This window comes from Podarcis liolepis (assembly GCF_965112155.1).
Source record: "Podarcis liolepis genome assembly, chromosome: 3".
NCBI classification, from domain to species: domain Eukaryota; kingdom Metazoa; phylum Chordata; class Lepidosauria; order Squamata; family Lacertidae; genus Podarcis; species Podarcis liolepis.
Window position 1 is genome coordinate 80,677,081 of NC_139557.1, and position 15,248 is coordinate 80,692,328.

At 41.7% G+C, this 15,248-nt stretch overlaps 1 protein-coding gene across 2 annotated transcripts in view; it reads left to right on the forward strand.

Annotated features, from left to right (window-relative positions):
- SDCCAG8 (SHH signaling and ciliogenesis regulator SDCCAG8) overlaps positions 1-13,749 on the forward strand; it is a gene marked incomplete at its 5' end in the record, with an annotated part of 90,900 nt that extends 77,151 nt beyond the window's left edge. For both annotated transcript variants that reach the window (XM_083496842.1, XM_083496841.1), the window contains one exon: positions 12,564-13,749. In XM_083496842.1, coding sequence (XP_083352968.1) covers positions 12,564-12,717 — 154 coding nt within the window. In that variant the 3' untranslated portion in view covers positions 12,718-13,749. The remainder of the gene's footprint in view (positions 1-12,563) is intronic.
- Between the last annotated feature and the right edge of the window lie 1,499 nt (positions 13,750-15,248).

Sequence of the window (15,248 nt, forward strand, 5' to 3'; positions counted from 1 at the left end):
CTTTTGTGTTGGAAATTAGTTGTGTAAAACTTTACAAGATATTCAAAATTACAAACCACTAGAAAATACTGTGAGTAGAATTTAATTTTTGCAGCCTGTCTTGCTGGCGGCTGGATTCCAAAAAAAGCAGGCTGGATACATGCATGCCAGTGCAACCAGGATTTTAACAGTGTCAATAATCTTTGCTCATCATACTTCTCCACACACACCCAAAAATCTGTGTCTCTGTGTGTTCATACAGATTTACTCACATACAAACCTTCACTCTGCCGGCTAACAAAGCAATGCTTCATTTATTGTGCCTTTGATTCTTGTTTGGTTTACCCCCAACAAATGAAAACCTGTCCCTCTCTTCAGTGAATTAGCTGCTTGTAAATAAAATTTCTGAGGCTTTGGTGTCTGAAGTGGCAAGGATTAGAATAATGAAAAAGCACGTTCCCTTTGACTGTAGTTTTTCATTCACTGATTTTTTTTACTTCTCTGCTTCTAATTGTTGCTTGGAGAATTTAGTTACTGTAACAATGATTTATTTTTCTGCATATATACAGTGCATATGTAAGATTAAATAATCCCTCTCCGTTAACTGCTCGCAATATTAAAATTACTTGATCCGTTGGTTGGGTTTTTGTTTTTTGCTTTGTTTTTTGAGAAGGGGGAGCCTTGGAGGGAAGAAGTAACGTACAAGCAGATGTGCTGCTAGATCTACAGGCTTCTGCCAACCATATGGCATCTTAAAGAAAGATGGTTGGAGCGTCTGGATTAGCAAAGAGTTGGGATGGAAAGCCATGTGTCGTGTTGGTACAGGCAGTTGTTTTAGCTCTCTGTAAAAGGCTTCAGGAGATTGTGTAATGGAACAAATGGTACTGCAAGCCTAGTAACAGCCTTACCGCTGCTGGAGAGGCAATTGGCCCCCAGGCGCCTACTGCTTCATCTTTTTTTTCTCTCTCCCCCCCCCTTTCCTTTTTCCTTTCTTTCTTTTTTCTTTTCTTTTTTGCAAATGTATTGGAAACTCCATGACTTGATTCTGAACTTTTTGCTTGCTTCTGCACAATACATTGCTGAGGCTTCACCTTAGCTGCCTCTTTCTCTATTCCTAAACCCCCAGAGGGAACTTGCAATCAGGTTTACTTTAAATGAAATACTCTAAATGAAATTAAAAGTATTTGGACATTTTGCTAGAGTTTTTGCAGTGTCTTATGGCAGGCTGTGCTCTGCTGGCATGCCCTCTGTTTAATTGGGGTGGGGGGGTGGAATAGCATTTTAAGCACACCAGTTTGGCATTGCTGTTTTATTTGCTGCATTTTTCTTTTTACTCCAGAGAAGTGCATCATCCCACCTGCACTAATGGATTGAAGGCAGGTATCAGGACTATATTATCTGGATTTGTGTGCCTTACAGGAAACTTTTGTGATGTACTTCCTTGTCCATGGAAATTGCTAGATTTTAGACAATGAATGTTCAGACATTCCTATCAGTTTTAACTACGCGTATTTAACAATTCGTTGAAGAGTTATTAATAAGCTATTGGTTTGGAAAGGCACTGGTCTGAAATGGAAAGGAGGCCCTAAACTGTTGATAACTCATTTTGAGAAAGTTGAGGGAGTTTGGGCTCAAAGTTTGAATATTTATCAAAAAGGTAATTCGTTTATGAAAATATGCAAATACTCAGTAATAAAGATCCACACTGTGAAATTCTATTATTATTATTATTATTATTATTATTATTAAGCTACCATTATTTGTAAGTTGTTAATCAGGCTGAATATATCAATTAGAATTTCAGCTGTAATATTTAGAAGATTCTAAAAGGATTTGCATTATTTGTGAAACTTGCTAATATGGGTTCTCCCAGAGCTCCCGTACCTGCAAACACAAGTATGCCTGCCATCCCCACAGAAAGCAAAATGAGCACTACAAATCTGGCAGGAGTCAGGACAATCTAGTGAATTGTCTAAAGCAGAGGTTCCCAATTAGGGGTCTGGGGACCCCGGGGGTCTGCAAAACACACTGAGAGGGTCTGTGGCCCCTTGCCTTGCCTTCCGACCAATGATTTTTATTTTTTTATTTTTTTATTTTTTGGGGTCATTTTTGCATGGCAATGTCACAAATTTTATGGTCTTTTTTTAAAAAAAAGTATAGCTTAAATCCTCTGCTTATTAGGGGCTACCCCACATTTTGTTCAAAAACTTGCTTTGCAGAGATAACTACCATAGAGTTATCAAAAGTTTCAAAAGTTTGGCTTTTGAAAAATAGAGGGTCCTCAGTAATTAGCTAATTGGGGCCCACTGGTCTAAAGCACCATTTTGTAGAAATAATTTTGGTTGGGGCCTGATGAGGTGGACAGTGTAAGTGCTGGGAACTGATCAATCACATGTCCGCTTGCCCCTTCTTCACAGAAAGCATCTGAAGGCAGCCCTGTTTAGGGAAACTTTTAATGTTTGATGCATTATTGTACTTTAATATTTTGTTGGAAGCCGCCCATAGTGGCTGGGGAAGCCCAGCCAGATGGGTGGGATATAAATAATAAATACATTATTATTATTTCTTCATTTAGCAGAGAAGAAAGGTAATACCTGGCTGCGTCCAGGGCATCCCATAACACATGCCTCCTTGTGAGAGGAAGTAGTGGTGTAGTGGTGTGAGAGCCAGTGTGGTATAGTGGTTAAGAGCGGTAGTCTCATAATCTGGGGAACCGGGTTCACGTCTCTGCTCCTCCACATGCAGCTGCTGGGTGACCTTGGGCCAGTCACGCTTCTCTGAAGTCTCTCAGCCCCACTCACCTCACAGAGTGTTTGTTGTGGGGGAGGAAGGGAAAGGAGAATGTTAGCCACTTTGAGACTCCTTAAAGGGAGTGAAAGGTGGGATATCAAATCCAAACTCTTCTTCTACTCTTCTAGTTGTGAGGCCACTCCTGGAAAACTACAACCCCAGATCCAGAAGACTGCAGAAACTGCTGGGCAGTTGCAGGCATCCCTTTCTTAGATGAGGCTATTGAGAAGGTGGTAACAAGGCAGCTCCAGGCATTCCTGGATGACACAGATTATTTTGTTCCTGTTGAATCTGCACTTAGGCCTGGGTTTGATACTGGACTGCAGAAGAGGTGCTGTAATGGTGCTTGAAAGCAGTAATAAACTTGGATGAGGGTAGTTCAATCCCAACAAGATGGAACGTGGTTCATCTGTTCAGGGAGTTGGTGTTTAACCAGTTTCTGGAAGGGTCGGGAGGTGCTCATAGATCTATCATTGTCAGGGAAGACTCAAGTGGCCTCAGTGGTATACAATGTCAGCTAAAGCTGGCATACCAGCTGCAGCCTCTCCTGGACAAAGATATTTTAGCCTCAGATAGCCTTACTCTGGTAATTTCCACGTGCTGCAGTACGTTCTGTGATGAGGCTGCCTTTGAAAACTGTCCAGAAGCTACAATCAGTTCAAATCAGTTCAGCTAGAATGCTAAAAGGGACCAGGGAGTGGGATCCCATCACAGTTCCTTTGAGACAACTTCATTGGCTTCCTGTTTGTTCCTAGGCTCAATTCAGATGTTTAGCTTTTGAAGCCCTACCTAACTTAAGATCCATGTATTTGGTGGCTTGTCTTTTCCTGTATCCGTCTGCCTGTTGAGATCTAGATGTGAAGCTTTTATTCTGGTAGCACAACCATCAGGAGTAAAGGAGAGATCCTTTTCCGTGGTGATACCTTGCCTGTGGAATGTTTTTCCAGACAAATGCCTTTCATTTCCCTATGCTTTTAAACATTGCTGAGTACAGTACTACGATTTTGTTTGTAGTTGTATTATTTCCCATTTGTTAGCTGCCTATGCGGTTTTGCAAACTGAAGGATGGAACAGAATGTGCATGGAAATAAATAAGCAAAAAAAAAGTTGGATTCTATTTGGAATAGCACTATCAATGATATAGAAGACTTCACTTGGTATAGTACATTTGAACATTATGATAAGCATCTAAAAGCCAATACACATGTGACTTGTTCTTGCACTTCTGGGTGCTGCTGAATTTGTTTATCTTACCGTGAGCAACATGTCCAGTGTGCCTTTTTCACTTGTCTACTAGAAAATCAGTAGATATACAAAATACTTTAAAGAGAGACTTCTTATCACCTGAAGCACCTTGATATTAAATTCTAATAATGAATTTTTTGCCTTGCATTTTTTCTTTATTCTACATGAATCTTCCTTCCCTGCTCTCCCAAAATCAATTGTTTTAAAAAGTTCGGCTCATTACAATGTGTCTGCATCAGAGGGCAGATTGTGCAGCTCATAAATGAATGGGTTGTTTTTGCCCATCACAGCAGTCCTTTCAGTCTTCATCTAGAATTTGGCATCTTAAGGCTTCAGGACTGGATCCAAAGGAGTGCTGTATTTTTGTTTTAAGTGCATACGCGCACACATTAAAAATGAAGAATGATTGATTTTTTTTTAATGGAGACAGTGACCAACAAACGAACAGAGTTAACAGAAGCTGATACATTTATCAACATTGTTTTCTAAATTTCTTGAAATGCCTGATGTCTCTTCAGGCCTCCCATACGCTCTGCACAAGCCATCAAAAACCGAGTAAAGAATTCTCTCTTCGTTCTGCGCAGCATGCTCAAACACCACATGCACTGTCTGCTATGTGTCACTTCTTATGAAGCTCATGCTGGGAGGCTCTTTTTAAAGGCAAAGTGTTTCTGAAGAAAGGAGTTTGGATTGGGCAGCTTGCTGCAGACGATCTTTCTGGCTCAGGACTGAATTAGCATAGTGGTGGTTGTGCTTAGTTTCATGCTAGAAGGCAGCAAAAACTGGCGCTTCGGAGCCGTGAAGGAGGAAAATAAGGGCAATGGAAGTATATGGCAAATGCAGATGAAAGTCTTGTTTTCATTTGCTAACTGAAGGTGTTTGGCCTGGAATTTGGACTTCAACCCCAAGGTTTCCTTTAGTAAGCATGAAAAATGCTGCCAGAATGAAGGGGAAATGTCATTCCCACCTGTCAGAGTTGACCTGTGGGGAGTTGGGAAGAAAAGTCTCCCTGACCCACTCTATACCCACAGTGTAATAATGGTGACTTTAGCTTCAGTTCTTTGTCTGTAAACAACAACAACAACAATAGAGGTTTGTTTGTCCGAAGGGAGTTGTAAAGATGAAATAAAAAATTGTAAATTCTTCATGAAACTGCTGGGGAGGTTATCCCGAGATTAGAGCATGAGGCACCTCAGGTTGCCAAAACTACTTCTGGCTTTGGAATTGGACCACCAGTCACAGAATGGTGGTAAGATGGAGGTGGTGTGTAATATACTCAGTTGGCAGTTACTGGCATCATATTGATGTGCAGTCCCTCTTCTCAGAAATTGCAAATGGTTAAATTCTTTACTACAGCTATTTCCTTGTAGTAGGGAGTTCCACAGTTTAACTTTCCTTGAGTGAAGTGCAGACATTGGCTCTGGAGGCATTATAACTCAGCCTCCCTATTTAAAGGCCGAATTTGCTGATCCAAGTGGAGAAGGCTTTTTAATTTGTATTTTCCTTCTACCCACCCTCATGCCTCTCAAAGTATTTTTATTCCTCTCCTGACATTTCTTTTCCTGTACTTTCACGCTTAGCTTATACCCTTTCCCATCACCCCAAACTGTCACTTTCTTTCATCCCTCCTGCCTGCTTTACATTTGCTGCTTCTTGCCACAACAGCTTCCTATTTTCATCCCAGTCCTCTCTGTTCCTTGTTGTTGTTGTTACTACAACTATTAAAATATTCACTTCAGTTCCTTGCAAGGCATTCCCCTCAAAGCAAGGGGACCTCCACCCCCAAATGTCTACATCTTCCAGACCTCTTTGTTCACTGCCAACTTCTCTTCCACCCTCTCCCCACATGTGTGTATGCACACACGGGTTCTCCAGCTCCTAATGCCTGGTTTTTCTTCTGAGATGGAGGTAGCAGCTGTCACCTTGGCATGAGTCAGGAGACGCTTCCTGGATGGCAAGAGAAGACTGGGGTGTGAGTGGCTGTGTGTGTTTGTGGAGGGCAATAAGTGCCTTCTACCAAATGTATTGTATATGCTGTTTTCTATTATTATTCTATAAATTTCTATACCACCCTACAACCAAGGATCACAGGGCGGTTTACAATATAAAAGCACAAAAAATACATAACATACTAACAATAAAAGACAATACCCCCCTCCCAATTTAATAGGCCGTAGATTGTTTCATTAGCTAAAGGCCTGGGAGAAGAGGAATGTTTTTGCCTGGTACCTAAAAATATGTAAAGAAGGTGCTAGGTGAGCCTCCCTGGGGAGAGCATTCTACAAATGGGGAGCCACCACAGAAAAGACCTGTTCTTGTGCTGCCTTGCGGACATCTCGCAGAGGAGGCACATGAAGAAAGGCCTCAGGTGATGATTTCTCAGAGGGAATATAACCCCATCAAGAGCAGGCAGCCTCCCATCCATCCAGTCCAGGGAACCACCCACTAAGAGGGCCTCAGTCTAATCTGAATTGAGTTTCAGTTTGTTGGCTCTCATCCAGTCCATTACCGAGGCAAGACAGCGGGTCAGGATATCCACTGCCACACCTGCAAATGCAAAGGAAAAGTAGAGTACATGCATTAAACAAAGGCAGTGAGCACCCAGCACTTTCACCTGCTGCCTATTGTCTCTGAGCTTCTAGGTAGGGCCTGTTGAGAAGTGGAGGGAAGAGAAGAATACACATAATAATGCCAGTGTAATGATGGATGGCTTCTTTTTAATTTTTCCAGGTTACTATTAATAGTATCCACCTCTTTTCCTCCCCCCAATATTCACTCCATATTTTTCTCCTCACAAATCTGTCCCGTTCCTTCTCCAAAATTTCTGAGATGGGGATTAAATCAGCCACTATCACTAGCATCTCCTCAGGGGTAAGGGTTGAGTCTTGCCCAGCCTGTTGGGAACTGAGCTAACTCCGGCCTATCTCTACTCAGCCCCAACAATGTGGTTTCATAGCCCAGTCATAATTACAGTGGTACCTTGGGTTAAGTACTTAATTCGTTCCGAAGGTCCGTTCTTAACCTGAAACTGTTCTTAACCTGAAGCACCACTTTAGCTAATGGGGCCTCCCGTGCCGCCGGAGCATGATTTCTGTTCTCATCCTGAAGCAAAGTTCTTAACCTGAGGTAATATTTCTGGGTTAGCGGAGTCTGTAACCTGAAGCATATGTAACCCGAGGTACTACTGTACATTTTTTTTGATGTGAAGAGCTCTTGGAAACTGATATTTATATCCACAGTGATGATAGATAAATATTAGTTTGTGAGGAAACCACAATGCAGATAAATAGGTTGCCAGGAGACAGCAACATGACCAACCCTATTTGTGATGATGTTCAGGAAACTCCAGCATAGGTTAATAGAATCGGATTTCTTTTTCAGTTTTGAGTTGGGTCTTGTCAGTTTTTGTTTTGGCAATATCATCAGATGTTTTATGCATTTTTCTAAGTACAAATAAAAGTAAAGATGATGATGGAAAGAACTGTGTTTTGACTAAATACTCCTCTTCATATCTATGACGTGAGGGAGTTAGCAGAGAGGCTTACGAAATTAAATGGAGTATTTAGAATTACTTATTCATGTTTCCATAAAAGTGAGGCCACTATGTTTTATGGGGCTTATTCCCAGATATTTGTGCAAAGGGTGCAGCCTTAGTTCTATTTCATTTAACAGTATTTAATCATTTGTCATAAATTTAAACATTGCTTAGGACTGCTTTACAATGATATACATTGCTTGATGACCAGCAGCTGAAGTGAACTGATTCAGTTATGTCTCAAATGTGTGGGGTGATATTAAAGTTCTTTCTGTGGTTTTTTGACCGGTAATGGCTCATTCATACATAGTCACCACAAAATGCTGCAGTTATCAAATGAAGATAATGCATACGTACACACACACACACCTGGCATTTCAGTTAATTGCTGTGTTAACTTCACAGATTACCATTTTCTCACACAGAAACAATATTTTTGTAGCGTACTGTAAAGTGAAGCACAACTGTTTTTCCTACTCAGGTTGGATTGCTTCTGCATGCCTCTGTTGCCCATCCGTGAATTTGCAGTGCCAAAAACATGCTGTGCTTCGCACATTCCAATAAACTCATATTTTTCTACACAAAGAGAACTCCAAGCAGAGGGGAAAAACACAGTAATGTGCGAAACCCTAAATGGTGACACATCTTGGGTGATTTGGGAACTTCGGGAGTGTTAAAAGAATGAATGGAATACGCACTGCAAAGCTCTTTGCCTATTAAAGGGACTGAATTATTTAGTGTTTAGCTTGAGTATTCAGAGGTCAAGAGGGCTGGCGTCTTCCTGGAACTGAAATCAGTCAGCAGAGAGCACTGTCATTTCCCCACATTATTCCCAACGCAGCCACCACAGTAATAGGGTTTTATGATATGGAAATATTTTGTGGGGGGTGGGCACTGCAGGTTTTCTGGAAGATGGCGCAAGCTTGTTTTCTCCTGCTTGGCTAGGACCCAAACCGATGGCTTCAAGTTACAGTGGTACCTCGGGTTAAGAACTTAATTCGTTCTGGAGGTCCGTTCTTTACCTGAAACTGTTCTTCACCTGAGGTACCACTTTAGCTAATGGGGCCTCCTGCTGCTGCTACCGCGCTGCCAGAGCACAATTTCTGTTCTCATCCTGAAGCAAAGTTCTTAACCTGAGGTAATATTTCTGGGTTAGCGGAGTCTGTAACCTGAAGCGTATGTAACCTGAAGCATATGTAACCCGAGGTACCACTGTACAAGAAAGGAAATGCTGACTAAACACCAGAAAGAACTTTCTGCTGTTAAGAGCAGCTTGATGGTAGAACGGTCTCCCTCAGGAGGTGGTGGACTCTCCTTCCTTGGTGGTTTTAAAGCAGAGGTTGGGTGGCCATCTGTCATGGATGCTTTAGCTGAGATTCCTGCATTGCAGGGGATTGGACTAGATGACCCTCAGGGTCCCTTCCAACTCTACAGTTCTATTATTCTAAACACTACATAAAAACAGCCTGCTGGATCAGGCCCATGGCCCATCTAGTCCAGCATCCTATTCTCACAGTGACCAACAGGATGCTTGTGGGAAACCAGCATGCAGGATCCAAGCACAGAAGCCCTCTCCCTTCCTGCGCTTTCCAGCAACTACGGTAGTATTCAGAAGCATTACTGCCTCCCAGCCTGGAGACAGAGCACAGCCATCGTGGCTAGTAGTCATTGATACCTTTATCATCTGTGAATTTTTCTAATCCTCTCTTAAACCCTTCCTAGTTGGTGGCTTTCACTGCCTCCTGTGGCAACAAAGTCAATACTTTTAAGTACCCACTGCATGAAGAAAACCTGGGAAGACCAGTTTACCATAGATGAGTGTGCAAGGAATTCTCAGAAGATTCCTTCTTCCTGCTTTCAAATCCCTTAAACTCTCTGGGGTGGAGGGGGAGCTATTTTCTCCAGCGTTTGACTTCACCTGCAAAGTCACGCAGCTGCGTTACCCCTCCAAGATCTAATATTGAAATGTGGACTCTCTTTTCCTAAGTGGTTTATTGCCTTTTTGCAGAATTCCTTTGGCTGCCGACTTTCTTCTGAGTCTTTCTGTTCAGCTCAATTGGTTTCTTTCAGTTACCGTGGTAACCAGCAGATGGGGTTCTTTGACAAGGGTCAGTAGGGAGGCTGCCACCATATACAGGAAGAGTGGCTAAATAACAAAGCTTTCAGTGCTGACAGTTCAGCAATAGCCAGCCAGGAGTAGTTATCAGATTACTTATATTAAAACCTAATTAAGATGTGTGCCAGTAAGTGCAGCGTGGATATTGGATTTGGTGATTTAGCTGCTGCCAGTTGCTGTAATTCAATCTCACTGCTATGGCACCTACAGCTTTGCAGAATACAGTAGAAATCGGTTTCATGCATAATCCGATGGTACTGGAATGATGCATAATGTAATCGTTTGGTCTCTTCCGGCTTAGCACCTCAATCCTGGCCTCATTATATATATTTATAGCAAACTGGAGAGCGAAGGGTTCTCTTCACATATTATGAACTCTCCCTGCCAGGTGAGCTTTTGCAGCCAATGCTGTGACGTGTCATATATTTACCAATTTTACAATATGGCGGTCAGTTATGGAAGATGATTAGTTTTACTTTGGGCTGGTGGAATAGGAAGAGAACATTGCAGAAGTAAAAACTGGAAAGCACTTTTTTTTGGGGGGGGGGGAAACACATTTAAAAAGCCTTCTGATAGCATGCTTCAGAGCACAGGATTCCAAGCACTCTTTCCCCTTCTCCTTTATTTCATTCCTCTATCTCTCTTTCCTTGCCCTGCCATTCATCAGTATCCTTTTTGTTGGAGTAACGTCTCAGTGTAGACCAGGAAGTGGCCCTTTCAGACAATAAGATAGCTATTTCTCACTTTTATACGTTATGCTTCTCTGTTCTAGCCACTCTAGTCCATCACTACCTGCCTTCCACCAAGTTGCTACTCTCATGTTTTCGACATCCCATGCCATTGAGTTATTATAGGACTGTTTGAGGGGTGAAGTATTTTGTTTTGGTTTTTTCCCCCTTAGAATTTTTCCTCACTAAAGATTTTGGAGCATCTGTAAAGCCTGCCAATACTTCTCTCTTGTGTGTGATGCTATCTACATGGTAGTAGCATGGAAGGACCCAAATCTATTATCATATATAGTAATACAGTCTAGACCAGGTATAGGCAAACTCGGCCCTCCAGATGTTTTGGGACTACAGCTCCCATGATCCTTAGCTAACAGGACCAGTGGTCAGGGATGATGGGAATTGTAGTCCCAAAACATCTGGAGGGCTGGGTTTGCCTATGCCTGATCTAGACCCTAGCTTACATGCCATTTATCTTCCTGCTCCAGCTGTGTAAATAAAGATTGGGGGCAGGGGGATCTGGTTTTCCCAGCTGTGTCAAGTGCCTCTTTAGGTTGGATGTGATACAAGTACTTGGATAGGAGAGGAAGGCAAGGGATTGCATTTGTGACTCAGCAGTTCCATTCCCAGGTTCTGCTGCTATTTGCTCAGGAAAGTGCTGAACCGGAAGGAGGTCAGGCTATGTGGCTGCAACTTTCTAGGTCTAAATTTACTTTTTAGTGTGACTGAGAGAGAAGGGGGATAGGTGAATATATGCTGATAGGTATGCCTGTAGAGATATTTTATGACTCTTTATGCTGAGTACTTAATGCATAACGGAGGTCTGTAAACTCAGTAAATCACTCTTAAACGGGACATGCTTTGCTGACCTTACACATTCTGCAAATTGTGTAATCTGTGGACACAGTTGGGAATTCTTGTTTGGCATCAATTGAATGACAATATGTGTGTGTGAGAGGGGGGGAGAGAGAGAGAATGTAAATAAGCTGGAGTCTGGTAATTTATTGGTGTAACCTATGAAGCTATGAGACATGGTATTAGTAATTTCTGAGGTATCTTTCATGTCCCTGAGTAGAACTATGCATACACTTTGTATTATGAGGTGGTTTTCTACCAATGATCAGTGCTGGATTAACCATTAATCAAATTAAGCATATGCTTAGCGCATCAAGGGAAGGGGGCACCACAGAAATTTCCCATTGTCGGATTTACCATGGATAATATGGTGCAGCTGAACCAGCTGAACCAGGTTCCACAAAAAGGCTCCTACAATAAATGAATTTAGTAATAATAAAACAGTAATAATAGAGATTAATGATATACATTTTAGGGAAGCTTTTAATGTTTGATGTATTTTAATATTTTTTGGAAGCTGCCCAGAGTGGCTGGGGAGGCCCAGCCAGATGGGCGGGGTATAAATAAAATTATTATTATTATTATTATTATTATTATTATTATTATTATTATTATTGAAATACAACAGAAATAAAGTCGGGTAACTTGAGTCCCCTGAGCTCACATGATCGTTCTTATCTTGGTCATGTCGGCTCCCGTTCAGTCGTCCACTGAGAGTGAGTTTTTTTGGGGGTGTCTCCAAATTTGGAGGTTTTTAAAGGCCTTGGTGCGAATTTTGGAGGTAATTATTGGGGGGGGGGGTAAGGGAGCAAAATATTAACCACATCGATTTTGGAAGCATTCATTGTATCAACCCACAATGAAACTACCCTAGAGTTTCATTTTATTTGTGACCAATTCTAAGGCAATATGTAAAAAGTGAGTGACAGTTGACTGTCATGTATATAATAGTGTGATTAACAATAAACATTATTTTCCATGTTACTGTAGGTTTTGTTTCATTTCAAAAAACAAAAAATATGTTGTAGTTTGAATTAGATATATATGGGGACACCGAAATATTAAGTGCTTGGGGCCTCGAAATGGCTTAATATGGCCCTGCCAGTGATACATATTGGCAAAGGTAATTTTGTGAATTCTTCCAGATAAGACTTCTAATTTCAAAATAAAAATACTTGACAATGTGTCTGTGCAGGGGATGAATGTATACCTAAAGGACAGCTTCTACCATGCACTTCACTTCTGGAGAAGCCTTGGGTCATTCCCTCCTATAACTGCCCCATCAGAGCAACCTCTTTTTATCTGTTTTTCCCCCCAGGTTACAGCAGCTTGACAAGCATTGCCAGACTACTGCCCAGCAGCTAGTGGAGTTGCTGAACAAGCAGAATGAGCTATACAAGGAGAGGCAGATGCTTACTGAGGAGGTGGAGTTCCTGAGGATTCAGGTACCACTCAGAACCAGGAAAAAATGAATAAAAGCTAGAGAAAAACGTTTGACCATCGGTGACTAAAACAAAAGAACCGGTCCAATACAGTTTCAACATCTGAGTCCTGTGAATTCAAATTCAAATCATCACCTTTATACAGTTGATCTGGACACTCTAAGCTTCCCTCTATTTCCCCAGTTTTTGCCATTTCTCCTTCCCTAGAAGAGGAGCTCATTTGAAGGCTCAGCAGCCACATTTGGACATTACATTTCCAGTGAGGACTGGAAAGAGTGCTGTAGGTGCCAGTTACAAAAAGGCACTGGGGCATTTAAGAACAGAACACAAAATGGCCGCCGCCGCTGTGAAAATAGCAGGCATCCCAACTAGACCCACACCCATGGAGAAAAAGGCATATCATGTTGCATTTGTTCAGAGAGGTGCGCTATTTGCACAGAAGGGAGGGGCAGTGGGTGTCCAGTCCCTGTGAAATCGGGGCATGTTTTAGGGGGCAGGCTCAGTGCAGGAGGAACAAACTATCTCATATGTTGTGGATTTTGGAGGGGATAATTGCTGCGATTTTTTGCAGCGGCCATAAGAAGTACTGGTGGGTGCACTTGGCACTATAGCTGAACATGATATGATCCAGTTGCAGAGGGTCTTGAGCTTGTGTGCTCTCTCTTCCTTTGAGGAGTTCAGAAGCTGTCACATGTGCTTTGATCATCTGAACCAAGAAACTATGGGTTGTTTAAAATTATTGTGCATGACTAACAAAGCGTGCTTTCCTTATATGGGGCAAATACCAGAAACCTTGTGCTATCTATTCTGAAGTCTGACTAGATATGGAATATATGCAACCTTCTTTTTATAAAAGAGCTGCTTCCTATAAAAATCATAAAATTACTACTCGAGTTGGTAAAAATTAAGGTGCTGGCATACACACGTGAGTTGATAAATGGTAAAATGTCTCTTCCACCCCTCCCCTCTTCCTGCAACCCTGTCTCCCTTCTCTATTGAATTTGAGATGAGTTTTAAGTATATATTTTATTCATATATTTCAAATAAAAAATATTTAAGGTCCTTCTTTTGAAACTGCACACATACATTAAAATCGCCGTTAACAATATGGTCAGTTGTCATAAACAAAATCAGTTACTGCATGATGTGTCCTTCTTACTAAATGACAAGAGAGCGGGTGGCGTTGTAGTCTAAACCACAGAGCCTCTTGGGCTTTCCGACCAGAAGGTTCCAGTTCTGCCAGAGGTCACTATTAGAGGATCAATTATGATTGAGCATAATCACCAATTTATTTGCTAGTCCTTACTCATTGTACAGAAATGCCAAAATGGAGCTGGGAAAATGTTTCCAGCTTCAGGGTCACATGCCTGGAAAGGTTACCCATGTGGGGAAGTCACTGGTGGGTCAGCCAAAGCCACATATAAACCCCATATGAACATCATCCCCCCCTCCATGCACTATAAATGACAATGTATGAATGGTAGGGGGATTAGGGATGTGTGTGGATCCCCTCTTCTTGTGTGAAAGGGACCTTGTCTTAGCATAAAGCAGCTTCCTCTTGATACAGCACCCATCCCTTGTAATCTGATTAAATTCACAGTAAACTGTATTTTCGCACAAACCTGCCATCTCTATTTAAGAAAATAAGAGGCAGGGAACCAAATGTGCCTTAAAAGCAAGGGCTCTGTTATTTTCTGCTAAACACGAACAATGTTTAGAACTCATTGAAACCTTGATTTTCCAGAATGAAGTATCGCCATGACAGATGTTTTTTGCCTCTCAGATGGTCAGCTTGTGCATGTTACACACTTTTGAAACAATTTTTTGTTACACAACAGTGCCATGTTCTCCACAATTGACGAACCTTTCTTTTGAGAACTTAACCACGGGAAGAATGCAATATAAATAAACAACACTTGGTGCTCTTGCAAGTGACAGAAGTCAATCTTTGGTTTTTCTTTTAGTTACCCAGTGCACCACAGCTGTGATACTGAGAGGCTGAAGCTAACTTGGAAAACAGCCTTCGTTAGATGAAAATACTGTATCCAATTTCAGCTTGTTGACCTGAAGCTCTTAAATAATTAAATCTTTGCAAACTTATCTTGTTGCTCTGGAAAGAAGTCGTCCCTGTCTGCAGATTTTGTGAAGTGGTTCGGTCTTTTTGAGCATTCAAGGCTGCTTGTTCTTCCTCACCCAAGAAAATACGTCTGGATCTATTTCTGGGAAGTTACCCATAAATTCCATTGTGGGGGACGTGACACCATCACCTTCCCCTGCTTTGGGTGAGAACTTGGAAGCATACAGAGGGGAAGCACAAGTCACTTTCTCTTGCACTTACTTTGAATGCTTAACACTACCCTAATTTAAAATAGTTTGCACCCCCACTTATTATTGCCCCCACTCACCTTATTATTTTTTTTAACTCCCAACATTTATTGCTTGCCCCTTATCAAATTCTAGATAAGAAGGGCTACAATTGCTCCAGGGTTGCAAAGCAACTTCCTTAGCAAGGTTAGAAACTGCTCTGGTTTTACAACTTTTGAGAGAACGTACAAAGCATC